This window comes from Strigops habroptila, chromosome 5 (genome assembly GCF_004027225.2).
Source record: "Strigops habroptila isolate Jane chromosome 5, bStrHab1.2.pri, whole genome shotgun sequence".
Classification (NCBI taxonomy): domain Eukaryota; kingdom Metazoa; phylum Chordata; class Aves; order Psittaciformes; family Psittacidae; genus Strigops; species Strigops habroptila.
The window spans coordinates 38,569,816-38,597,191 of NC_044281.2; the positions used below are offsets into that span (position 1 = coordinate 38,569,816).

The following is a 27,376-nucleotide window of genomic DNA, read 5'->3' on the forward strand; positions in this document are numbered from 1 at the left end:
TATTTCGCTGCATATTCTATTTATTATTTTTACAAGCTATGCTCTCAAATTACATGATGTGAACTCTCGATTAGAATGTCTCAATTCACAACCAAAAAGCAAAACATTTACTTTCATATGTTTATAAAATTCTCTTTGTGCTAAATATAGGCAGGTAGGTTCCAGCCCAGAATAATGTTTTCAGTACTTGGGAGGAATCTGTTTGTTCAGCTATAAAGGCATGAGAATAATTTGTCATTATTCTGACATCTGTCTTGGCAAAGCACACTTTCTGATCAGCACTATTCACATACAAATTCAACTGTGGGTTTGGGTACTTGAACACTATAAACAGCTCCGTCCTTTAGATATATATACAGCTCTTGGCATATTTTCCTGTTTGAGGACATATGGTTCTTAACTTTACACAATGCTTTTATGTTACTGATACAAAAAACAGAGAAGCTTAGAAGAAAAAAGGGAAAGAAACTACCAGGAACAAACTTCTCTGCTAGAACAGCTCAAATTACTGCAGTACCATTGTTCTCATAATAACTTCTGCTCTGCAAAATACAGCATCTGGTTTCCTGATAGAATGAAGCAGGTGCGGAAAATAAAGAGTTTGCTGTCAGGCATCCTAACTAACTCCAGAAGTTAATCAAAATCCAGCCATCCATCTTTGCCAAGGGCTTGCGAGCAGCCTGTGTAGAACTACATTTCCCAGCGCTCCCAGTGGCAGAAGATCGAGTCAGACCCAGTGAGCCAGCTGCTCCGCTGTTTGTTGTACGAGCAGTGCTTCTAACCGAGGTCAACGTGGGACTCTCACAGCTAGCTGATCCCTGCTGCTGGACACAGCACTCCTGCACTGAGCACAGTAAGTGGGGAAAACGTACGGGGAATGACAGGCCTAGATCCACCACCTGCCAGCTGTACTGCATAGGTGAGATTTACAGGCAAGACCGGCGTTTGGGCTGGCCTCCTGAGATCAAGTTTTCACTGTCTCCAAGTTTCCAATGATCCTAACCAAATTCTGGCGCTGTGGTTCCTAGGAAGGAAGGGGTTAAATGCCTGCACATGTTGCATTTCCTCATTCCAGGTACAAGCTATTCCTCTTGTCCCTGCCCCAGTCACACTCTGCTGCTCATTCCAAAGTACAGAGCTCCTGAATTCAGCACAGGCTGCTGCTGTGCTGCAGATTTTCACAAGCCAGGCTCTATGAGACATGGAGGTGGAGAAGTGACGGACACGTAATCATCACACCACAGAACTGTTTCAGACGTGGTCTCTGTGTCGGTGTCAGTCCTCACATGCGTCTGCCTGAGCCTGCTGGCAGCGTGCCGAGTTCCCAGTGCTGCGACTGCAGCTCTGAGCAGGGATGCCTATGCTCTTCCCACTAGTTTCTGCAGCAGGCTTGGCTCCCCTGTCTCACCAGGGATCATCCTGGTGAAAACCACCCTCAGCTGAGACAGTGGGAAAGAGGGACCTGGAGCAGAGATGTCAGAAGCTGCAAGGCACAGCCTCCATGCTGCTTGCTACAGAAACTGCCTCCACCTACAGAGAGGAGCCTCTGCTCAGGCAGCACTCAGGCTCTGGAGCCATCACTGACCTTTACTGAAGGAAGAACTCTCAAGATCCTTCTTTGGCAGCTGCTTATGTATCTGTAAATCAAAGCAAATGTAACTTCCTCCTTAAAGGGCTTTAAGTTCTATGGCTGGAAAGTGAAATATTCAAAATAATCATTAAGGATTATGAATCATACTTATTTTTTGTTTCAGATGAATGCTAGAGATAGTAGCATTTCTGGCGATTTTCTGACATCCTGAAGCTGAGATCAAACTGCAGTCTGTGACTGCCTGAGCTGAAAATGTGGTAGGACTGTTTGGCACAAAAAGCATTCATAGCTGGAGACGATCCAGTTCAGCTGCAACTGCTGTCTCTTGTCTAACTCGAGGAATTCTCTTCCACAGCTGATATTTTGTCTTTCATTCTCTTCTGGCATCAGTGCCTTTCCCACAGATCTACTGTGTGCTGCAATAGGATGTTCGGTTGGATTGAGGCCATTACAAACTGTGTAGGAAACAAACAACAGAGCAGCCACCTTCACTCCTCTTTTCCCCAGGGATACAAGAATTTAGGACAGGAACATTTAATGTAGTCTTACTGCAATTTCTGTAGGACCTGTGCACAGTTACAGATGGAAACAAACTGAGGTATCTTTAAGTAGTCTTAAAGATTGCCTGAAAGTGGATTTGATGTGTGACTAGGAGTGAAGACCAAAGCAATTATTTTAGAAAGCAGATGCCAGACTCTGTAAGAGGGAGATTTCTGCTAGTGGGTTATTGCACCTTTAAATCAAATTTAACTTTGTAGAGTCTCTGCATTATATTCTATGCTTCTCTTTTTAGGCAGAGACAGCTACTTCTAGGTGTTGGTTATGGCTGCAATTTATCAAGCAGCGCATAGAAGAGCTTCCTCTCTCATGTGCAAGTTACACTCTACCTATGTTAGAAAAATGAGGTAAGTTCTTGTGTACAGTGAGAAGACCAGAGTTTGGCACCTTTGTATCCACTGTCACAAGCAGCCCTACCTAAATCTTTTAATCTTCCAACAGTTGAACAATGATGTGGTAATGCTATGAGAGCTCCCTAAATGATAACAGTCAAAAATCTCTCCACTCTGTTCACCAGTGTAAAGAACTGATTCCCTGAGGCTGAAGCTCTGTTAATGAATGCCTAAGTTTGCTGTCCTAGCTAAAGATCTCTTAGAATACAAACAAACTTGAAGCAATGCTGCTCACCTCTTTTTAAATACTACTTCAAGCAGTCTGAAAGCAGCACATCCTGACACCCTTTTTGCAATGATTGCTTTTCCTAATTCAGGCCCCAGCAAACTGGGCCATAAGACTTCAGCTTGGTCTTTACCCCTCATGTCAATGTGACAGGTAGAACGTACCCTGCAGCAATGCATGTAGCCTGATGGGAAACATATTCCACATCTGAAGTGCTCAAGTAGCCTTGCAAAACAGGACTTGAAGCCATCCAGACGGAGGGGATGAAAGGGAAGATGAAGGTCTCCTGCACACAAACGATCATGTCTGTAAAGCAGACTTCTTGGAGTAAGAGACTGGGTTAGTGTTCTTCTTGGATGTCCAAGACTTGAGGCTGCTTGGGTAGTAACAACTGCAATATTTTCTGCCACATGGCACCTTTGCTAGGGGCTACAGTCCACCAAAGAGTAGACTCAGCTGTCGGAAACTCTACAAGCATGTGGAATACATAAAATCTGTACTGTCTGCTCATCCCCCCTACTCTGTGGAACACAAATGTGTCCAAATAAGCGTAACAAGGTAATCTCAACATGATCTTAATTCATCTTCCCAATTCTTCTCTCACTGCAGATACTTAAATGAGCTAAAGGAAGATGACAGCCTTTGTAGACAAGCCCAGACCTCAGGAACTTTCTACCTATTTCACAATCTCTCTCCCTTCCTGCAGAAAGTTGGGGAGAAATATTTCGTACCACAGCTCAGTGCAGCAGGTAAGCAGGTGTCTGGAAATACCTCCTGGATCACACAACTAAAATGATAAGAGTCCTTTGCAATAAGCAACCCCTCATATAGGTGTTGAAAATCTATCAAGCTGTGCAGGAACATCCTGCTATATGCAGGACACTGTTTGTTAACAACCAAGACTATTCAAATTTAAAACCTTGGCATGCAGACACAAGCTCATGCTCTTCACACATATATATATCAACACATATATATCTCAACATATACCTGATGTGTTTTGTAATGATCATTTTTGAACATTTGGGACTATGCCTTTCAAAGAGAAAGGGCTGGCAGGAAAACAAGCAAGGTCTATCTGACAAAGGTCATTTAGTGTAACACAGGAAAAGTTTTCAATTAGAGAAAGGTATTGGCTGGTCTAGGACAGAAACAGAATGGACAGCTGCTCCCAAGGCATTACAGCATTTGCATCTTTAGGTTGACATGGTCAAAACGTCCAACAGCTAAGAGGAAAGCCAGACTTACGGTCTCCATTCAGGCAGGACCACTTGTCTAGTTCCTTCTCTTACATGAGCACCCTGCTCTGAGCCAAGATTGCATGTGCCTTGAAGATCCAGAGAGAGCATAATGTTTGTATGAATGTGCTTTCATCACAGATTTTTCTTCCCCTTTCCCCTGCTGTTTAGAGATGAAAAGGATCCTGGAGGAATTCAAAGAGACAGAACAGTGGATAGAGAAGTCGGTGCTGATTGGTTGTTCAGACGAGCACATACCACACTTTGCCCTGGATTTAGGTTGGGATTACTCCTCTTCCATCTGTGTCAGCATCACATTTGATGCACCAAGATGAAGATGCTGCCTCAGCAGCATCCCTAATCCTTGCTGGGTGAACACTTACTACCAGAGAAGACTCAGTTGAGTCTCTACAGGAGCTGTTTAGAGTGTGATGGGTCAGAGACACAGAACTATACATGTGTCAGCAAAGGTGGGCTGTTGGCAGGCCACTTAACATTTGGGAATGTTTCCACTGATGTGGTGTCACTTCCACAGGAACTTCCAGAAATTGTATACCGGAACAATGTAGGGCGTAAAGTTGGGATAATAACTGTGATTTATGAGATCAAAGATTTTTTTTTTGTTGTTGTTTTTTTAAACAGGAGCTTTGGAAAAATCAGTCATTGAGTCTGAACTCAAGGGATCATTTACTAACTTACGAAAGGCTCTCTTTGTAGTGGATGGGAAGGATTCTCCTTTGCTGGCTTCGGTACTGTACAGGATATTTTACTTTAAGAAGCTGAGATTTCTAACATAAACCTTCTCCTTGTCTCCCATATTGTTTTATGATTAAATATGTATTGTGGAAGTATGTATTGCACACTTTCAGTGACCTAGGTACAAACACACTATAAATTACAACAGTTTTCCCAAATTTGTGATCCCAAAAGCAAGCTGCAATGGAAGGAGAAACAGACAAGTGGCTTAAAACCAAATCTGAAGTAATTAGCCATTTAGCATCAACCTGCTTCATGTCCAGTGTGAAACATACTTATCAGCAGTTACTGCAATCCCAGCTTGTCCTCAGCTTAACAACTATCCAGCACTTGTTTTCTGTAATCTTCTAGGCAAACTGAATTTCACAAATGAATGTACAGATCTTCTCTCAGAGCTTCTCTTTCAAAACTACTTACTTATAAGCTGTTAATCTGCAGATACCCTACATTTGCAATGTAGGGTATGAAAAGACCTATGTGTGTGAAAATCAGCTGTCCTGACCCATAAGTAGAAACAGTTCATGTTTATTTTCCTGCTTTATAATGTTTTGGTGCTTGGGCTATTTTTCAAGAAGGTAGAAATAAGATTTGTGTTTCTTTCTTGGTGTTCGCAGGCCCAGTCCCTTCTCCAGTGGCACGATTCCCACCAGTACTGTAGCAAAACTGGACAGCCCACTCAGAGAAACGTAGCTGGCAGCAAGCGTGTCTGTCATGCCAGCGGAATAACTTACTATCCACAGGTGAGCATCTGAACAGCACATGTAATCAACACAGGGTCTCTGTGGTGACAAGCCAATGCTGCTGGGTTGCATGGAGGAGAACCTGTAAAAGTTTTGCACATACCTGGGTATTTTTTCTTTAGTGTTCATCCAGCGACCCTCAACGCACTAGGAAAAGCAACAATTTGCACTTACATGTTTGGTCTGAACTTCTTGCTTTGCTTTTTGATGCATTTGCTAGATGTCTCCAGTGATTATCACCTTGGTGTCTGATGGGAGCCGGTGCCTCCTCGCACGACAGCCCTCATTTCCCCAGGGGATGTACTCTGCTCTGTCAGGCTTCTGTGACATGGGTAAGGTGGTCTCTGATCCAGCACAGTGGCCTCGGACATGCAGGGTGTGGGGGAAGAGTGCGCAGACATCAAACACTTGTGCACAGAGGAGGATGGACAGACACATTAAGTGATATCAGGGAAAAACATATTGGATCTAAATAGATAAGCCTTCTTATCCAGACAGAATTCAAAATAGCTGTATTTATCTGAAGATAATGGGAATTATGGGTATGTATCAGTGGCTCTAGTCCCTGATGATAAGTAAATACATGTATAAGACTCACCAGGTTAGAACCCCAGATACTTTTTTAGTCCATTTTGTGTCTAGTGCAGTCTGGCTCAGTGGCACAGAAGAAAAACTACAGACCTCTTGTTACACAAGGGAAAATGGCTTAAAAAGGGAAATGATGAACAGAGGCAGCATTGTTCTGTCTACCAGCTGTATATAGACAAAGCAAAAAATGTCTCTGATGTCTCTGCTTAATGAAGGTAAGCATTGTTGATAAATTTAATTGAGCATCCTGCTGACAAGTGTTTCCAGGTCAGGACAGCCAGAGCTCCTGCATATGCGTGAGCAGTCAGCACTGGAACACCTCAGGAATGAGTGTACCTACATTTTCTTTGCCACGGTTTACTGCCCTGAGGCCAGGCTGTCCTTACCCCGACTCTGGTTGCTTCTAGGTGAAAATGTCGAGGAGACAGTCCATCGAGAGGTGGCAGAAGAGGTTGGCCTGGAGGTGGAGTCACTCTGGTACTCAGCTTCTCAGCACTGGCCCTTTCCCAGCAGCTGCTTAATGATAGCTTGTCACGCTACAGTGAGGGCACAGCAGGCTGAGGTGAGCAGACCTAGGTTCCTCTGGGGCATTTCACTGCCCACCTCACATAGCAAAATCTCTTTCAGTCCACAAACTTTAGTTTGGAGAACAACAAATCCTCTCTAAATGCAGTTTTTCCATCAGCTTTCTCTAGAAGTGAAGAACAAACTTCAAAATAATGATATCTTCTGTTGCAACATGCCAGATTTTGCACAGATCTCTGTACATATACAAACCCAGAGCCTAACACCCCTAATTTTTTTCCTCTGAACTTTGCAGATGAGATACTCTCTAGTATTAATATTTGCCATTAATATCACATTCTGCCACATTAATTACTGTGCTTAGCCGCTGATACTTTGCACTCCAGTGCCATAATGGAATAGGGCTGATTTGTGGCTTCCCTAAGGAAACCAAGACAACAGAACACTGGTGGATGGTAGTGTCCTTTCCTGTACTGGCTTCAGCAGTTAATCCCGTTATGGATAAAGCACTCTGGGCATTCTAGCATAGGATCTTTGTGGGTGCAAGAACAAGCAAGGTACCGCTGCCCATATTTAAATCTAATTTAAGGAACTGGTACTCTCTGAATTCTTTCCAGATCAGTATGAACAGGCTGGAACTAGAGGAAGCCCGCTGGTTTGGCCTGGAGGAAATCGTGGAGGGTCTCAAGAGAGAGCCCAGATCTTCAAAGCAAGATGATGGTAGTTTTTTACCCTGGTTCCCTCCCAAACAGGCCATTGCTCACGAGCTGATTTGTGAGTGGGTTAAGCAGCAGACTTCCCAGCCGGCTTAGACGTGACTTTATCAAGTCTGTGATTATACCAGAACTATGAAAGTTCAATAAAAAAAGCTTCCAAAGTTACTGAAGGCAAAGTCTATGTTACAGTGACAACAGCACCAGACTGATGGCAGTCTTACACTCTAATACGTAGACCTACAAAGCCATTTCTAAACTGATCATCTTCAGACAATTCCATGAAGAGCAGATCACCTTTGAGATCCCATGTCTTGCTGTAAACATACAATAAAATTCTTAGTTCCACAGCATCACACTTACTGTGACCCAGCTGCTGCTGTTGCCCAGCAAGCACCAGAATAATGAGCCCCTGGCACCTATGTCTCATTTTCCACCATTTTATCCATCTTGAATAGATATCAAATGCATCCCTTTTCCAGAAAAAAATAACGGCACAGTGGCATCTTTCAGTGTTCACAGTTATATGGATCTGGAAGAAATATAAAAAAAAAAAAAAAAAGCCTCCCCAAAAACCATAAGAAAAACCACTGCCTGTATCCTGTATGCTCTCCCCTTCTTCTGCTTCCTTTCCCATTCATTCTTCTAGTTTAATGTAAAATATGTTTTTTTTCAAATGTTAAAATAGGCTTCTATTTTGTTGATAAATCTGAGCTAATAAAAATATCTTCAGAAGCACCATTTTCCCCACTGGTAAGACAGTGTTACTTCCCATCCCAAGGAAGAGAGAACAGAGCTATCTGGTGGTAGAGAGTGGAAGAGCAAAACCTACGTATAAGCATATCAGAAGAACCCAGATAATGCAAACGTGAGAGGAACTGCTGCAAGAAAGGACTGCACTTCTGACAGAGAAAATTCCTGAAAGGTACAATGCCTCTTACCGTGTGCCAGTGTCTGTGGCTTGCCTGCAGAGCTGGCCTTGTTTTACTGGTGAAATGGTATCACTTCTCTGGAAGGAGAGTGACAAACAGCCAGCCTGGGTAAGGAAAGCTTAGCAAGAGACAGATGGAAGGTTGGTTGATCTGCTGCTGATTCAGGCTGACAGTCCATTCTGCCTATTTGATGAGAGTTCCAGTGCCAAGATTGCAAGGCCATCAGTACAGGTACTTGAAGGGGGAACAGGAATGCATCACTGATTGTCACCATTAGGATTCACTGCAGGTGAAAGACCTTTTGAGCAATGGTAAAAATCTGGAGTCATGACAACTGAGCAGTAAGTAAAAAGGTTTTCTCATACCACTGAGACATGCTTTGTTTCTTCGGGTTAATTTTACTTTAGGAGGTTGGGAGGGGATTCTTTCAGGCCATGTTGGCATGGGCAAACACCCTTCCCACCCTCTCAGTCAATAAAACACATATGATAGAGCATATTTTTCATGTTTGTGAACTCCGTCAGTCATCCTGGTAAGAATGTGCGCTGGTACAGCCAAGGGCATTGCTTCCTCCCCTCCAGCCCAGCCAGACACACCACAGGAGCCCACACACCACTGAACTTAACTACAACACTCCTGCATCCAGTTTTCTTTGAAACGTCTTGGTGTAATTCCCCCTGCTTTCTCTCCCATCACACCATTCTAATTCCTTAGCATTTACCTCTTCCTCTCTCATCTCTGGAATCTGCCATTTTCATTTTCAGCCTCACTCCTTTCTTTCCCTTCTCTGCAGTAGAAGATACTGAAGAGTTAAGATACTTGCCAGCAAGACAACCCGCTTCTCATCCTCCTTCCCACTTCTCCTTAATGCCTTCCCAGCTCACCCTTATGTAGGTCATTAATGTGCCCGGAGCATGCTTCCAGTGTCCAACATCCAGCTCAACATACTTAATACTTTTAATATCCACACATGATGTATTATCCCAGTGGCAGAAAAAGGACTAAGAAGTGAAAGCAGCAAAAAGTAGTACCTATGAGCGAGAGGAGGCACAGCTGTGCGACTTCTGCAGTTATCTGAGCTTTGTGTGCTTTGTTTTTGCACTTTTACAGTGCTTACCTGCAGTGTAGGTCTTTGTCAAACCAGCTGCAGTGGGATCAGATCCACCATCAGAGAAAATTCTCCTGCGTTTGGCAAATGCTGGGTTGCTCCGCTTATCCAATTATGTTTTTTAATATCAACATTGCAGGCTATCAGTGAGCTCTAACTGAAAGAAAGCAAGTACTGACTGGCTGTCACTAGCTTCTTCTGAACTGTCCTTTTTACACTGCTGATACAGACCTGTCTTGGGAGGGTGTCCCTTTGGGGTGATGTGGGCACCACAGCAGAAGGCAGGCTGGTCACAGAAGGTGTCATCATTACTGCTGCCCCTTTGCTTGATGCTCGTGGGCCAGACACTGCCCAGGCTGAAGTTGCTAGATGTCCACAGACTTCAGAACAACTCACAAGTGTTGCAGTCTGTCTAATACTCTGACTACACCGGGCTTTTTCAGATTTCATCAGTTACTGCCTGTTTTCCACAAGAAGAAAGTTACAGGAAAATCAAAGCTATTTTCTCATTTGTTTGCTTCTGTGACTCACCTTTTAAAACACAGTTTTAAAGGTCTGCATGTTCCTTTTAATTACCAATAAGAAAAAAAATCCTTAGTCCATACCCTTTTGACTTGGGTATGAAACAATGGTGGCCTCTGTTCCTGATGTTAAAAGAAAGCAGGAATGATTACAGACAATTATAGGCAATACAGTTATGAAAAGAACAGAAAAACAAGATGAGAGAGACATTTTTCTCACTTGCATTCACCTCAGAAAGCTGGCTGAAGTCTGAGTAGTACTCACTGCAGTCAAGAAGGAACATGCTCCATAAAGACAGGTGACCTGGAAAAAAGAAACAGACAATTCCTGACAGAAGCTGCTTCAACAAAACACAGCAGGGCTTTCCCATGTAAAAGGTATCAGGCAGGCAAAAAGGACTTAGCGACATATTTTTCTCAAAAACACAACCTTTAAATGAATCCTCTTTGGGGACACTTGACTTGTATAAATCATTGAGACTCCTCTGCTTTCAGAGACTGCAAGGGCTTGGGACTGACAGCAAGACCTACCACTGAAAAGCAGTCAGCATGTGGCATTACAACCCAGTTGTTCACAAGTATTACCAGCCTGCAGGATACATGGGCAGCTATAAAATAGTAACATTCAGCTGATTAATTGGAAATAGCTTTTTGGAGAGCAACACAGACAAGTTCAAAGCAGCATTCCATCTACCTACCAAAAGCAGCATGGCATAAAAGTTATTTTTATCTCCAACAGCTGCTAGCAGAGGATTAAAGTAACCAAACTCCATGACACAACTTGGCTATCTCTGATGGAGGGAGCTCTGAAAAATCCTACCTGGAAATGGAGTGAATTGAGAATTCACCACATGCTCTCCCATCACCTTGATTTGCTCTGCTGCTGCATGGAAAGGTCACATTTTCCTACCCACAGGGGTACTCATCCATTGTGAATGGGAGAAAATCTCACTTCAGCATTAAGGGTCAAGGAGGAAGCTCTTACACTGAGAAGTTACTTCACCTTAAAACATACTCTGAGATGCAGTGGATACATCCCAAATCTCATGCTTAGCCTGAGAGGACATGAGCACTTAATGGAACACCCTGACAACACAACTGCATTAAAGTCATTTCTCAAGTAATCATTTTTCAAGTAACCATGAGCAGTTCAGCTCTTGCAGCTGCAAGGGACAGGTTGTCAGAACATGTAATTACACAAACACAATTCCTGTGCTTCAGTCTGAAGCACTGCTGAAATGACTTCAGCAGCTCCAGCCTTCAGCTCCCATTTAAAACTTGTTCACTTTTCAACTTGGCAACAGACGGCAAGCAGCTGTGTAAGGGAAAAAATATTGCCAGATGTCACTCATCCAACGATGCATACACCTGGGAATGACTGAGCACCACCAAAACTACTTCTGTTAAAACGAAGAGGCTGGGTTGCCAATATGGCAATGGTGTGACTTGCATTTTCTTTAAGACCCATCAGGGGTATTTTGTAGACAATCAGGTACACTCACTCAATGACGTCCACAGTCATTGTTACATGGAGAAACTGAAGTTGGCATCAGCTGTCACAAACAAGAGAAAGATCACAAGAGCAGAAACACAAGGCCTCTACAGCTCCCTCACAGGGAGGGCAGTACTGGGACAGGAACAGAAAATGCTGATAGAATTATTGGCACAGGAACAGAAAATGCTGATACAATGTCCTTCTCCACTGGTCCCTGTGCTCATCTGTGTGCAGCACCTTGGTATATAGCATTCTCCACAAAACTTCACATCTAAAGAAAAACCACAGCTATGGAGAGAAATGGCAGAAGCTAGCAAGCAAGGCAAGGAAGAGATTTTTTCAATAAGATTTGAAGCAATTGGGGAAAACAGTGATACACAGTAAGGTTGTTCTAATGGCAGGAAATGCAAAGAATGCCCTATTTCTGTTAATGGAAATATTGCAAAGGGACACAGAAGCTTTACTAGTGTACTAATATAAGCAGAAAAAAAAAGAAAGATGAGATTTGGGATAGGGACAGAAGCAAATTCACACATCACTTTTTAATAAATTTAAGAATCTCAACAAGATCTTTTAAGGAATGGGAAGCTGAAAAATCATGAATAGTAAGACTGGTACTGTAATCAGGGTGCTAAATAAATGCGTGTTGGACTAGGACAAAAGCAGCTATGCAGCTGTACCTATGACACACTGTTGACTGATTTGGTTAACAGGAACACAGCAAATGCAAATAGATGCTGCACAAAATTCAGTAACTGTGATCTGTCTGAACAAGAACCTGGGACATTTTTATTAGTGAAATATGTTTGAAGTCACAAGTGTACGGCAATAGTGATTTGAAGAAATATGATAGTTAAATATAGCTGCTGTTAGCCTGCAGCATGGAGAATGCCTAGATTAAACTAGATTATATTCCAACACTATAACTGTATGGCCTTATAACTGCAATAAAGTTAGTAATCCTCACCAATTAAAAAACAAAAAACCAAACCAAAAGTCTGGTTTTAACTAATTTAGATTAACATCACTGCAGTCATTCAATATCATTACTTCTTTTTCCCCTATGAAATTACAAAGTCTTTACTGGAAGTATCTCATTTTCTGCCTCCTACCTGCAACAGAGGTCAAGTCACCTATGTATTTTTTCTGAATAAACTGAGCTTTACCTTCACATTAGCTTTCCTCTTCACTTGCAAAATTGTGAATATCCATCTGGGAGCATTGAGCCACTTAAGTACAGGTGTTATTCCAAACAGCAATCCACACTTTACACAGAAGTAACACACAATGTGATATTCTTCTGTCTCTGTCAATTATTTCACTTTTTAGCTACACTTGCACATCAGAAACCTGTAGGCTGTTCATGATACCCTTCTCCATGACAGTGCACTCCACAAGACAGTTCCCTAGCCTGGAAGCACAGCCAGCACGCATTCCTACATCTGCCTCTTTCTATCCTATTTCAACAGGACAGGTTGTTACTGTATGTTACTATAAGAATTCAATGACAAAATAAACTGAATCATGACCACAACAGCAATCTCTGTTATCTACCCTGAAAGCAGTGTTTTGCTGTTGAGTTAATATCTACTATTGGCACCTGGAATTTGGTAGAGGATACCTTCTCTATCCTCAGGAGGTCGTAATCAGGTTCCTGGTGGCTGAGGAACACACTTGATGCACATCAACTAAGGTGATGTTTTAGGCTGTACATCCTTGACTTCATATTCTTGAGCAAGTCACTTTTTTCAATAGCTCTGTATTCTGCTGTTGAGGCCAAGAAGCCCAACTGCCCTCCATGGTGGTATTTTCTTAGGGGAATAAACAAACTTGGAAAAAGTAATAAATTTTCATCTCAGACCTGCCAGGACAGATGCTCTTACATTCCATTCCAAAGATGTAAATGGCAAGAGGGAGGGCAGCTGTTGCTGTAGCTTTTGCAGCATCCCAAGGGATCCCGAGGTGGTACAAAGGGCCTGTCCTGACTCTTGCTGCTATTAAAAACAAAATCCAGTTTCTCGTAGGAGTTGGACAAGTAGCTGCAGCACGAGCTGCATAAACATTCATAAGAAATGCTTTTCCACTGCTGCAACTAATACATGTCCTGGAGATAACTGTTACTCCTATACTTTAGCATTAGAAAGGGAAGGCAGGAGGCAAGTGTCCTGCAGGGAGGTGATCTTTTATGGCAACAGGGGAGGCTGACATCCACTTACACAGCAAGGATGTAGAAAACAATTTATTTGCAGGAGGCCGATCAGTATCACTGACATGAAACTGCACTTGAACACAGCTAGTTGTAGTTAAATACCATTCCTCCCGAGCAACACCTCCTCCTCGCTGACCAGAAATGAGTTAAGACCCATGCTACAAACATCGCTAGCCTGTGGGCTGCTGACTTCTGAGATGAACTGTACACCCTCCACTAACACAGAGAAAATAACGGCCCTCTCTCTTAGGCTCCTCACTATTCCATAAAGCTTATCGGTGGAAAGAGTGGCAGCAGCCAAACTGCCTGGGTGTTTAGAAGAATTTTAACAAGTTAAAGGTCTCTGCTGTCCCCTGGGATTAGTTTTGATCTCCTGTATGGAAGATAAAAGATCCATTATTTGTTGTTTTGCTTGAAACATACCAGTCAACAATTAGACCATTCAGAACTGGGGCTTCAGGGGTCAAGCCACAAACAACAAAACTACATTTCTGGGAAAGGTTAGGAAGTTCTAGGATGAACAAGGCTGTACAAAAGGCAGATGCTCAAGTGAGCAAAGTGAGTAAATTGTGTTGGAATGCAGTTCCAGTTAAACTAATTTAGAATATAATGGAAACTTTAATAGCAATTCATTGAAAGAGAACCACACCGCACTTGTTTTTCCTAATTAATTCCATCAGACTTCCTTCACTAAAAATGCTCTCCTCAGAATTAAAAGCAGAAACGCTTCATATGTTCCTTCAGAGCAGTGAAAGAGGCAGCATGAAAATGCTTATTCTTCAATGGCAAATTCTCTTGTGAGCAATTCCAGTCTTGAAGGTCTCCACTTTGAAGCTGCTAAACAAATCTAAATAGTTGGAATAACTACAGCCCCAGAGAAATAACAGCCCAACTCATGGAAAAGTAAGATTATCTAAGAAGCAAGATCAACTGACGTGCTTCCAAAAGAGCATCTTGTTCTGAACACTGGCTTAGAAGATTTCTTCACATACTATACTAGAAGATTCCTTTGATCAATTTTGACCTTTTGTATAGTACAGGCCACAAGAGAGTTTAAGTGTGATCATGTTCTTGAAAAGGAATTATTTTTTGAGATATCTAAACTTGATCTAACTACTCATCAATTTCACATAGCTTCAGTGTTAATTACCTTCGCTGTTAAAATAGAAATTATTTTTAAGGTTCAAGTATATTTGTTTTACACTATTGCTGGCTGTCCCTGTCTCCTAGATTCAAGAACTCCTGTTACCCCAATTTTTCCAGTGTAGATTTGTCTAACTCAGTCTCATTTCACCTCTCTGCAGTCCAAACTCCTTGAACCTTAGCGACATCTTTATGTGTCCTAATTCTTGTCCATCTCTAACCCTGTCCAATTTGCCAGTATTCTCCCTAAACTGTTGATAAAGTGACTTCTACAACATCTATGAAGGACAAATCTGGAGGGAGCATAGCCATCATGCCCTTCAGCCACATTAATTCCACGCGTTCACATACAGAATCTCCAATACATATGATATTGTAGCATTTTACCAGATTTGTCATTTGAGAAAACAAACATCAATTTGGGAAAAAAAAACAACCCACCAACCCAAAACCAACAACCCCTGAGCATAGCTCAGTAGGGATGTCAGCAAGCAAGCATTCATTGTACATTGTTAAGGTCTCATTCATTTCAATGAAACAATGCCAATGTGTGACTTTCAAAGCATCTTCTACGTATTGGTCAAACTTAGTTGGCACAGCAGTCAAATACTGAAACTCATCACGCAAATGTCCAAGTCCTATGTGGGAACAACTTTTGCTACATTCTGCTTTGTCAGTTAAAATAATGCCAACACTTAACATGCAAAAAAATTAAAACAAATACTCCAACTAAATGAACTCCAGACCTTAAGACTAACAACGGTAGTGTCCTTTAAAAGCAATTAGGTACACCTTCATGATCGATCAGGCTTTTGTATCATTGAATACTATTTTTCTGAATATGTTTAAAGAACCAACCAACCAAACCCCAAAAAACTCAACCAATAAGCTTCTCTTCTACCAGTCAAGACAATTTATTGTTGTGTAGAAATAAAAATAAAGACTGGTAGAAACCTATTCAGATCTGGCAGAACTGCATTCTTGCTGTCTGCAAATCAAGAATTTCTAACTATTTTATTTCAAATTTATCTTGTTAAAGCTAAATCTTCATCTCTAGAATAGACTTCATTCCACGCTGAACACCTTCTAGCTACATTTTCACTGAAAACCAAAACAAAACTGTTCAGACTGTGCTCATATACAGCTACTGCTGGCACGATACCAACATTCAGCAATAATAGAATTGCAAAAATGCCCAATTATGAAAATGCTTTAACTCCAAGAACTTCCGACACTGCGCTGAGGAAGCCATGCATACCTTCAAAGGAAAATCAATCTCCAGTAATCAGGTTATATTTCTGCTTTTATTTAAATAACTTCAAAAATACCTATAGCAAATATTTACATATTCAATCCAATTACTCTTCAAATCCTCCTGGTTAATATAGAACTTACAGTAATTATCAGAAGTTCTTACAATGAAGCATTGTACTTTTAGAAAAGCAATTGTCTGCTGAACATTTAACCATCATTCCCAAATCCACAAGAGAACACTGTTCTTATAAGATGGTATTCCTCCATCTCCCTCCCCATGAAGGCAGCATTTTCAGAACATGAGCTGCTTTCCCGATATTGAAACCGGCTAGTAACAGGTAAAAGGATATTCTAGAAATATGCCAAGTTGGATCATTGATTTGAAAAACTGAAGATGGAATTTGTAACAAAAGTTTAATTCAAGTCACATCATCATTTTTCAGTTTTCTGAAAACATGTTAGCTCTGTAAAAATCTGATTTCTATCCAAGATAGTGTCCAAACAGATGCTTTTGCAGATAAATTTACTTTTCATCTTTAAAGTCACACATAACTAATGCATAAAATGCTTTAAATTCAAACCTTTTATCTCTTCTTCCAAACACTGCTAGTCTTTCTGTGCTTCATTTCTCCATCAGCCATGTCTTCTGAATTAAGACAGTCTTTTATTCTGTTGCTCGACAGAGCCAGTATGATCTGCATTTTCGGGTAAATACACGCCCATGCTCTGTAAAATGTTAGAGGTGGGGCCTGCCAGTCCAGACTGAGCACTATAGGATTCAAGCAGGTTAGCTACTAGGTTCATATCCACATCGACTGGTGTCAATTCAGTATCTTCAGCTCCAGAATCATGGGCAGTGTTCTCAGATGTAGCTGCTTTAACAGAACTTGCCTATAGCAAGGATAAAGAGAAAGTTTATCAAATTGTATAAACAACAACAACAACAGAAAAAAAAAAAGGAAATAAAAAAGAGAAATGACACAACAGTTCTGCAGCCAACAAAGTTCAGTATATTCCACAGTGTCTTGATAGACAGGAATTTAGTCACCAAATGCTCATGCCAGTTAAAAATCATCACTTGCCATTATATAGATTAAGTTCCAAGAGAAGGCTGGAAAGGGTTACTGAGTCTGGGCTCAGCTTCCTATGGGAGCTGAGGAACTACAGGAATGCAAGAAGTCAAGCTGCTGCTGTTTGCCTTACTACTAAACTAAAGTAAAACAGGGAAATGAAACTAAGTTTTGGAAACAATGTGCAAGTTAAAGCTTAGATTTTTTTTTTCTAAAAAAACCCAAAAAAACCCCCCCAAAAACCCATGGCACAACTGCAGCACATTTTTCTTAGACACAGGATTATTTTTTTTTTTTAGTAATTAGTTCACACATGATCAGAAGTTTCTGATCACATTACTCAGAATGACCACTTTTAGTGTATTTCCTACTAAAACTCTCAAAACTATTATCCTACAAACTAGAACTCAAAGCATACTTACCCCTTTCTTTTGGGTGGTGAAACTTTTACCAACGTTGGTATGTGCCAGTTCACGGTCCATCTCATTCATGTATGATTTGAGACTGCATATAAGCTCATTAGGCGATACTTCCTGGTCAGGCCTTTGATTTTCAGCATCGAAGTTTTCATCATCCTCATCTGAGAAATCAAACTCCTCCTCTTCATCCAGATCATCAGAATCCAGCTCTTCTGAGTCTGCCCCTATGTATTATTTTGTCAGTACAGATACCAAGCAAATCAGCGCAGTGCCCATGGGTGATGAGAAGACCCAGGGAAGCTGAGTAACCATGAGTTAGTTTGACAAAAACAAAAAAATAATGAGGCAAATCTCACCTAAAATTCTGTCTAATGCTTTTGTGAAAGAATCTACATCAAAGGTGACATGGGATTCGTCAGATGACCTGAAATATAAAAATATTTTTAAGCAAGTAAAGCTTTTATGCTTGCATAAGCCTCACACAGGCATAAGCCATATGGCATACTGATTTCTCTCGAGCCTAGATTAAAGTTGGGATATCTGAACTGACGGTCTTGGAAGTGCTTAGAAGTCTGAGGTCTCTACGAGTCAGAAATGAAACAGCAAGTGGAGGAATTCCAGACATTAAAGGGAAAATAAACCCAACAACTTTAATTATCTGTCATGGTCAAACAAATACTGCACTGAAGACAACCAAAACAAGCATGCCTGAATCCTTCTGGAACAAAGGTCTGGAACCTTAGACAAAGATTTAAAAAGCTGGGAATCTCTTGAGGTCTCCTGCCTAGAAGGAACACTAAAAGCTTCATTCTGGTCTCTCTCAAGGCTCAGTGATTTGGGTGGGTTTGTTGTTTGTAGGTTTTTCTTCTTTTTTTCTTTAAATAATTGAAAAAAGTACATTGTAACTTAGACATTGACACTAACGCTAATTAAAAAGGATCCAACAGCTATGAATAGACCCTTATACGCTTGCTACAGCTTACACAGCATTATTTTCTCAATATTAAATGTATTAAAAAGAACCCAGACAATATACTACTGCTGCTTTGGTTTTTTAAATTAAAGGCTTGTTCACACAACATTCACACACACTTTCTTAACTGCAATAATTAATCTACTGGCATTCTGCTGTTGTCCAAATAGTTAAGTATCTTCAGTTAGCACTTTTTCTTCCACTGTCAGCAACAATGAGAGGCATCCACACTGATTCTTCTCTCCTGTTTCTAGGTGGAGATTATGTGCTTCAGGAATGCAAAAACAGGCCCAGTACATTCAAAATACTAATCTACAGGAAATCTAAATACAGCTGTATCACAAAAATCAACAGTCTTAATTCACAGATTCCCTCATTTTAAGTTTCTTTTTTTTTGCACAGCCTCATCAGAAGATTCTTAGCAGTCCGAAAAGGTAGTCCTTCATGGCAGAAAAATTTCAGCACTATTGAACTTAAGATGTACATTTAATAACAGTGCTGAGAACTATGGTAATGAACAACAGTAAGCCTACAACTCTGAAGTTAAAAAAAGTATTAAACTCCACAGAACCAAACTAAGTAAGAGTGCTCTGAAACCGCACAACTTCCACCATTTTTACGTGTACCAGTGTCAGAGTGGTCACCACGTTGGTCTAAATGCAACTATATATTCACTACTAACATGGGTTTATTTCAGGCCTCTGCTAAGTAGAATTCTCTGCATTACAGAATCAACAGAACAGCTGCAGCAGAATGAAAACACATTCTACACCAGACACCAAAGTTAAAAATACTACTACCATGGCATTTCTGCTCCTTCGTGTGTTGAGACTTTGGATACAAAAGCCTTCATACTTTCAGCAACTGTTTCCAAGTCATATTTCTGCTCTTCCTCATTTGTGGACTGAAGGGACTCACTTCTTGCCTCCTTCAGCATCTGATCTAGATCATCTGGTGTAAGCTCCAGCCAACTGTCATCTGAAAGAAAATAGGACATTATCTGTTATTCTGCACAAGTCTGTTAACCCACGAAGCCCAGTCCAGGTAATTGAAAGTACTGCTAACATTTGATAGCTTATTTCTGCATTATTACATTTTCACAATGATACCAGATAACACAGGGTATAAGGCAGTGAGAGGCTGAGCAGAAGAGAGTTCAGGTTTCATTTTACTACTTTAAAACTCTGCTTTACATGCAGCTTAAACTAGCAGATATTGTTCTAGTCACACTTCAACTACAATCATTAACACCAAATGTTGATTTGTGTGCCTCACTCAGAAATGTAGATGCGACCTGTACTGCACACTGGCAACAACTACATTTCTGTCAAATGAGTGAAAAAGAAATCCATTATAGGAAGTTTACGCTGGTCTTATTTTGGCCATCAGAGTAGACCAGATAGTAATTAACTCTGTATTGTCGGTATTGGAACTGGCTTATTATTACAAAATGTTTAAATACTTTCTGTCTGGTAGACAGTTGACACAAAGTACTTGATCTGGTGTAAGTGTGCATAGTGTTACTAATCTAGCGGTATCAAACCAGAAACTGGATTATATATCTTGCCAATTCACAGCCCCAAGCTTTGTGGCTTATACAATGAAATGATCGCCTCAGTCTTAAATGACAGGCCATGAGTAACACCTCTAGCAGTCACATGATAGGAGACAAACTAAGTAGATACAGAGAGTGGTACAGTGCTGTGAACATCCACCCTCTCCCCCTCCAAATAATCATTTGTGATTGGAATAGTCCAACCCCGACTATGCTTACCATCCTCTGGAGGAAGACAACCTGCTTCTCTCTCCAATTCTTTCAAATCAATGGTTGTTGTCTGTAGCAATGTCAGAATTTCATCACCTGGGCTCACTTCAACACAGCTAGAAGGAAAAAAAAAAAAAAAAAAGATCAATTTACTGACATGGATTTTTACTAGCATTATAATGTCAATGGCATCACACACTCAAATTCCCCATTATTCCTTCTGTGCAAATACATCAAAAGATAAGTGAATTTGTGGGAAGTACCAGAATACTGCACAAATAGTATTAGCCAAAACAAGACATAGTAAATTACTATAATTCATTGTTGATGATTCCAAAGCCTATTTCTTAGGTTTCCCTTCTTCTTTGTATTTATTTTATCTTGGTAAACATTAGGATTGCCAAATCTCAAACAGCACAGACTGGAAATTCAAGCAACTAACAGTCAAAATATTATGAGCTGGCAAACCCTCAGAAATTTTTGTACTGAATTATTTTTTGGATTTCATCTTTTGGAGAAATGTACAGCCAGCTGCCTGTCTGGAGCAAAGCAGACAGATTGCTCCTGTTTATTATTCACTGGGATTGCTTTTCAATGAAACACTTAAACACTTTCTATAGCCAACCAACCAAATTATGCTTTTCAGTCACCTCTTAACCCACTTGGAATAGCTTAGCATTTTACAAACCCAAGATAAATAGTTACTCAAGCAATAACTTCTACTAGTAGAGAGTATTCTAGAGTAATTAATATCCATACGTCCTAGCCACAGCACCTATGTTAAGTGTGCAATGAAGAAAAGAGTTCAGGCCATTTGTAATGAGTATTAGAAAAGTACTTGTGTATGATTACTCATGATTTTCAAGTAGTTCTTACCTTTCTGGCTTGGTAACAGATTGCTGGAAGTAATCTTCTGCCTTGTGCAAGAGTTCCGAGTACTTAGCAGATCCTTCCATTTCTCCCTGTTTAATGCAAGTCACAAGTATGAATCCAAACAATTCTCCCTTCCCTTCCTTTTCACAAGGACGCTTCATAACAATGACAGCTGTCACACAGAAATTTAGTGCTGAGAAAATCAAACAAGGAATACAGCTTTGCCATGTATACTTGGAACAGAATATAGGGAATGGGCATAACGTATTTTCACAGTCAAATATGAACTGAAGTCTTATGCTGCAATATCATATGGTGTACACCAAAAACAATCAAAGACTACTATGATTCCCACAAGAGGATCCTGACCATGTCCATATTACAACTGTACAGGAATTGTGAGTAAATCTGTTGCTGTTTAGGAATTATCCACAGAAGTGGCATTGCAGTACTGTAAGAATATTGCCCTTTTCCTATATTTAAAAGATATTAACCTAAACATTCTGATAGAGTTGTCCAATTTTATAACCTTCAAATAAGTAGTCAATTTATGTTCAATTTATAAACGTCAAATATGTAGTCAAAGACATCTTTAAAAAAACCCAAACAAACCAAAACCAAAAAAACCCAACCATGAGCAAAAAATACACTTACATGGTCCCAAATGGATGTTAAGTATAGACCTTTAAGAATATTTAATTCTAGAGGTAGAACAGTGAAAACATTTATAATGACATGCAACCATACTGTTGTTTCCTTTATTCAGGTGTATTTACCCCTTCTTTCAAGGAACAAATTCAACCCCAAATCCTGCTTTTTCCTTCTTAATTTCAAAAAGAAATTAATTAATTTCAAAGGGGAACAAACTGCACATATCTCCGTTAAAGACATTTATTCATTTTCCATAGAGAGAAGCATTAGATTTCTCTCCCTGCTGTAACTACTAACACAAGTTCAAAAGCTAAACCATGTTTTTCCTGGAATGTTTAAAAGACACACACAACTTCACCTTGAAGTAATTTTTTTCCTTGAGGCTGCTGAGGAATCGCTCCCACAGAGGACCGCTCAACACATTTCTCTTAGAATCAGGAGATACCTTACTGCATTTGGAGCACAAAATTTCAAAGCCATGAGCCTGCATAAGAGAAGCAACAAGTGGTTCTCAAGATGCGACAAATTTAGGTGCACCTTTAAATGACTGCATAAAACCTGACTATCATCACGCTCCTGATGCTGACATCTCAGAAGTAGGTGCCAATCCCAATCATATGTCAGGTAGCAGTATTTGTTTTGGAAGCTGGAATCTGGCTTTCTGCAGCAATAATGGATCATTTTGATTTTGCAAAGTTTCTCTACATTGGGAAAGCAACGTAGAAGACGTATCTATAGTGCACCAGCTACTCCTTACATAAGCATGAAGGTCTTGTCTGTATTTAAATCTATGGAAGCATAATATATTCTATTATATGTATATATTATGTATGTATGTGTATATATCTATGTATATATGTGTATATGTGTGTGTATATCTATATATATGTATATATTACATATACATGTATGTATGTATTATATATATACATGTATGTATGTATTTTATATATATCTTTATGCTCTGTTCTATAAAAGAAAACTCCTATGATTCTGTACTTCCAGAAAAATGGTAACTGTGAATTTCCTCATATTTTTCTGTACAAGCAGGCAACGTACAAGCAAAGAGTCATTTCTCAGGCATAGGTAAACAAGCAAACTAAAGACTAAGCACAAAACACACAAAGAAATAATTACCAGTTTCATGCCCAGTTCATAGGCTTTGAATTGAGGGTGAGATGGAAGGGGCAGTGTGTATCCACTGCGTCTATCTGGAACAAACTTCTGCTGCACCAGTTGTGCATATAAACACTTTGTGAAAGTGACCTGAAAAAGCCAGAGCAAAAGAAAAACACTTACTGCAGTGTAACTATGTTGTGTACAAGCATCAACTTCCCACCACTCTAATTTTGTTTTAGAGCACCCATATTACAGATGATACCCGAGACTGTAGTCAAAATACATCTTAGATGCATTCACCTAAGATTGTTGCTTTTCAGATCTCACAAAGTATATTCCAGGGTGACATATCTGAATAGACTTCATGTAGTCTAAATACATCAGGAAAACTCCTCAGTATTCATGCCAACAAAGTGTATTTTGAAGAAGGTAGGTACTCTCTTAAATTAACAAAACCAAAGCTGAGATTTCAACAGTTTAGAAGTTTAAAATTTGACTCCAACACTTAGTTTCAGGAGTCTAGGGGGATTACTCTGTAATCCAAATTTATCTAACATGACACTGCTTGGACAATGCTCACAAAGCACTTCATAAAATAGCTTTCACAAAGCTGTGTAAGCACAGCTGAGAAAGTGGAAAATCTGGGAATAAACAGGTAGGGGCAGCAGGAGCAACTCCCTATATCGGCTGGCAGTACTGTCGGATTGCTCTGTTCACAGAACTAGATCAATTTACTTAGCAAGCATCTCAGCAGAGGAACTACTAGGAGTAACCTCTGATTTCAGAAACACTTATCTCATGATTAGCCATGTCAATCTGAAGGCAGAAAAGCTATTAACGTAATGAACTAGAAATTCAGGTCTAGCATCAAAAGAAAAAAAAATATCAGAAAATATGGTATTTAAAAAATTAAATCTACATATTTCTATCCCTTGACCACAGAACTTGCGTCAGCTACAGAACTTAATTAAGTGACAAGTTGCATTAGAAGGATCACTTACTACACTCATCACACGCTCCTCTGGGCGAAAAGTCTTAAAAGAGCGACATGCTCGTAAATCCACAGGATCTCGCAGGTAAAAGGCCTGGATTGCTGCAGCCACCAAGGAAGGGCGCTGCCTCAGCACTGCCACAATGCCTGCTGGAAGGTAGCAGTGGGCTTGGTGAAACGAGGCCTGAATTTTCTCAGGATACCTGTATCATACAATAGCAACATAGTGTATTAAGTGTATTGCCAGCCCAAACCACTCCTTTATTAATTATTATTCCCTTTTTCACTTTAATATTAATCTGTATTATGGGCCAAGTGCCAGCACATCATTCTAAACTAAATTTAAAGCTCAGCTAACCTAACACCTGGAATGTCTGTTTGTATATATACATATATACAAATAGCTAATTAAATTTAATTCCCACATCAGTAAAATGAATCACCGTGAACTTGACTAACATGTCCATCTATGCAGTACCCCTCACTTCACTGAGTGTAGAAGTCACAGGGCTCACACCGTCAAATCCTTGCAAAAAATAACGTACAATGCTGAACACACCTGTGACAAGCTGACATTGAAAAGTGTGCTGGTTCTACATTTTAGTTCGCAATCCTCCTCCTTCCCCCTGCAAAGGCTCCTAAAGGCTCACAGAACTTTCAGATTATTCAGTACAAGAAGGATGTGAAGGAAGAATAACTCTTGCCATTGTTACGTGTGGCATCATAGCAGTGAACCACTTTCAAAGCCCCCAGATCACAGCGTAGTCTACAGGACACTGGTCCCCCTCTTTAGAAGAATGCCACCAAAAAAACTCCAGCTGGTGGCTTCTGAAAAGGAAGCAACTTTATCACATCTAACAGAAAAATATTTGAATACAAGAAAGTACGCCAGACAGCCAAGAACCAAAACTTACTGTTGCAGAAGACCAAAATAAAACACCCACATACCCACTGATGCGTTTATACACTGCTGTTCTAATAGATTCTGCAGCCAGGAACTCCTCCGAATGGCTGGATAACAGTGTTAACGCCTGCAAGATAGTCAGATTGGCAGCAGATGGGTCGCATTCCTGCTCCTGCGTCTCTGACAGCGGAATGATGTGCAGTTCTCCTTTGTAAAAGAACACCTGGCAGATAGCAATACTTATCAGACAGGATAAGAACAATCACACACTAAGCAATGGAGAAATCAATTTCATATATGAATGCATTTAAGCACAGAGAATCCTGAAGTACAAATAGGGAAATAACACAGGAGACGGCACATTTTATTTTTTTTTTAACGGGAGATGGGGTAAATACAGATGCCAGAGACCATGATCCAACCAGTAAATAAAAAAACACCCTATTTTAACTTGAACAAGTTTGGTCAAACATATCTTGTTTCCTTAGTAATATCCGAAGTTTCTCTTCAACTAGAGATTTGCTTCAGCAGAATCTGACAGCATAACCTAACTGCTGAAGAATAGGATAGGGACTTAAAAGCGACTTAAAAGCATTATTTCAGGTGCTACATGTGAACTCTGTTGGACTTGATCCTAAGAACTGAATGTAACATAATCAACTCCCTCACTCTGCCCATTCCCTCAAATGGAAGGAAAATATGGTCCTGATAGTCTAGCTACAGGCTTGCAACTAATTTTTGCTTTGTGTTCCACCCCTTTTCTTTCAAGAGTCTTCTGGCAGGAAAAAAAAAACCCCAAAAAACTCCAAATCTTTGCCAATGAAAAAGTGAATTCTTCCCATTTAAATCCATTGCCAAGAGACTTAGTGACATAACTACTAGCGATCTTCCACAGCGAGGTGATCTGGCTGCAGCCTCTGGATGAAGGAGTCCACTCATTCATTGACTTATGCCGGAGTCAGTCTGTCTCCCCGTAGAGTCAGCAACACTCCAGCATTCCCCAGTCTTAGGGCAGCAAAGCCTCACGCCTGAGCACTCAAGAATATGGTAGAAAAAAACAAGTGGCCATAGCAGAGCTAGAAAGTTCAGACAGATCCAAAAGTGCTCCTGAGGAGAGCAATATGGTAGGTTTGTACTACATTGCCAATACATTCCATAGTTCCTATCTTATCCAAGCTTTCCTTGCACTCCAGTAACCTAGAAAATTGAAAGCTCGTCAAACTTACTGATTTTACAGATCCATCAATAGCATGATAGCTTCACTGCCTTCACATTTGCCACCAAGAGTAGCAAGTTTTAAAAAGTTCAGTCAGCTCTGCATTATGGGACAACTCTTAAAGAGCAAATGATGTGCAAGAGTCAGATCTAGTTGAACACAGACTCACAGCCTAGCAGTCAGGTCTGCAGCCTCCATATGAATGTTTGCTGTTAGCACAAGAACGTATTAGTATAAGAAATTTCTCTTTCTTCCTTCCATCAATAAACCAATTCTAGGAGAACAGCCTGATATCCGTAACAATTTCCAGGTATCCCTACAGCAGTTTCTCAGACTTACTCTACACAGCATTCCACAAGAGCACACAGATCAGTCAAATATCAGAGGTTTCCAGTGGTTAGGTCTCTCGTTCAACATCCACAGCAAGCATAAAGAAGCTCATTAAAACCAGAATGAAAACAGACTGTGCTGAAAACCCTCTATGCTGTTAATTAAAACAAGTCTTGAACCTTGACCAGAAGTTTCTTCACTAGTAAGGGACAGACAGCACTCTGGATTTTCAGTGGCAGTCAGAACACTTGGCTACGCAGAGGTGCAAGAGAAAACTCCAACTGGTAAGTTAAAGGCCCATTGTGAGCCACTTGCCAATGGCTACAGAAGTTTTACTCACCCTGTTGTCACTATTCTCAGGATTCAGCCACTTTGGGAGAAAATCAGCTGCTTCTATCAGGAGAAACTCCCCATCGTTGTCATCGATCCTGGCCAAGCAGAAATCGATTTCTTACCAGAGAAAGTCTCACATAGCACAATTAACACACACTTCCAAACCTATGTCTGCATTTTATTTTAATGTTAAGACACGACCTCCCGTCAGCCCATCAGAAGCCCCTTCGCACCCCCTGCCCCAAGCGCCGGGCGGCGGTTGGGGCCATTACCTGGCCGCCAGCCCCGGGAACTCCCTGGTGATCTCCCGGACGAGGTAGACGATGAACCACTCATCCTCCACGTTATCCCCGAACAGCGTGGTGCCGCCGAGGTGCGCCGGGGTCTCGCCTGGCCAAGAGCAAAGAGAGGCGGCTCAGCGCCCCGCCGGGCTCCCCTCACACGTCCCGCTTCCCGGGCTCCCCTCACCCCCCGTCCCCGAGGCTCACCCCGCGGCGGCACGTAGCGCAGGCGGAAGGGCTGCCGCTGCCAGATGTAGGCGGCCAGGAGCGGCGCGAATCGCACCGCGACGCCCTCGGCGCAGCGCCGCAGCAGCGCCTCGCCGCCCGACCCCGTGGCCGCGAAGAGGCAGTAGCGCACGGCGTCCTCCGCCACCGCGGCCCGCCCGATCGCCTCCATGGCCGCAGGCAGACCCGGGTCGCGCCGCGCCGAGCAGGGCGGGCCGGTAACGCAGCGCTCCGCCT

General features: G+C 41.1%; 2 protein-coding genes across 20 annotated transcripts; one reads left to right on the forward strand and one right to left on the reverse strand.

Annotated features, from left to right (window-relative positions):
• Window positions 1–27,375, reverse strand: ECD (ecdysoneless cell cycle regulator). Of its 17 annotated transcripts, none has more exons than XR_003991607.1 (17): window positions 27,122–27,375; window positions 26,906–27,023; window positions 26,641–26,728; window positions 24,799–24,977; window positions 23,861–24,053; window positions 22,878–23,006; window positions 22,099–22,224; window positions 21,093–21,178; window positions 20,226–20,332; window positions 19,252–19,429; window positions 17,835–17,902; window positions 17,482–17,702; window positions 16,571–16,880; window positions 10,119–10,192; window positions 9,973–10,011; window positions 5,676–9,827; window positions 4,711–5,583 (listed from the first exon to the last, which is right to left on the reverse strand). XR_003991607.1 is itself a non-coding variant. In XM_030487708.1 (13 exons), exons 1-13 carry the CDS (start codon window positions 27,309–27,311, stop codon window positions 16,641–16,643), a joined length of 1,923 nt encoding a protein of 640 aa, XP_030343568.1. In that variant the 5' UTR covers window positions 27,312–27,375; the 3' UTR covers window positions 16,021–16,640. The 17 variants fall into 17 exon arrangements, 2 of the variants coding, with proteins under 2 accessions (XP_030343568.1, XP_030343569.1); XR_003991605.1 differs by having other exon boundaries at window positions 9,944–10,011; XR_003991609.1 differs by lacking the exon at window positions 4,711–5,583 and adding exons at window positions 1–4,190; window positions 5,605–5,648 and having other exon boundaries at window positions 5,742–10,192.
• On the forward strand, window positions 705–8,752 carry NUDT13 (nudix hydrolase 13). Of its 3 annotated transcripts, XM_030487737.1 has the most exons (9): window positions 705–853; window positions 2,385–2,496; window positions 3,377–3,516; window positions 4,177–4,284; window positions 4,648–4,754; window positions 5,376–5,501; window positions 5,722–5,833; window positions 6,497–6,651; window positions 7,232–8,752. In XM_030487737.1, exons 2-9 carry the CDS (start codon window positions 2,414–2,416, stop codon window positions 7,424–7,426), a joined length of 1,026 nt encoding a protein of 341 aa, XP_030343597.1. In that variant the 5' UTR covers window positions 705–853; window positions 2,385–2,413; the 3' UTR covers window positions 7,427–8,752. The 3 variants fall into 3 exon arrangements, with proteins under 3 accessions (XP_030343597.1, XP_030343599.1, XP_030343598.1); XM_030487739.1 differs by lacking the exon at window positions 2,385–2,496 and having other exon boundaries at window positions 756–853; XM_030487738.1 differs by lacking the exon at window positions 4,177–4,284 and having other exon boundaries at window positions 767–853.
• Window position 27,376: the final 1 nt, after the last annotated feature.

What these genes read in the sequence shown, in the direction of transcription:
- NUDT13 (XM_030487737.1), top strand. Translation starts at nt 2,414, where the DNA reads ATGGCTGCAATTTATCAAGCAGCGCATAGAAGAGCTTCCTCTCTCATG. An exon ending in GAATAACTTACTATCCACAG is followed by an intron (nt 5,502 to 5,721) that starts GTGAGCATCTGA and finishes TGCATTTGCTAG; the next exon opens with ATGTCTCCAGTGATTATCAC. An exon ending in GTCAGGCTTCTGTGACATGG is followed by an intron (nt 5,834 to 6,496) that starts GTAAGGTGGTCT and finishes GGTTGCTTCTAG; the next exon opens with GTGAAAATGTCGAGGAGACA.
- ECD (XM_030487708.1), bottom strand. Translation starts at nt 27,311, where the DNA reads ATGGAGGCGATCGGGCGGGCCGCGGTGGCGGAGGACGCCGTGCGCTAC. An exon ending in AGGAGCGTGTGATGAGTGTA is followed by an intron (nt 23,007 to 23,860) that starts GTAAGTGATCCT and finishes TGGCTTTTTCAG; the next exon opens with GTCACTTTCACAAAGTGTTT. An exon ending in GAAGGAGCAGAAATGCCATG is followed by an intron (nt 17,903 to 19,251) that starts GTAGTAGTATTT and finishes TTTATATTTCAG; the next exon opens with GTCATCTGACGAATCCCATG.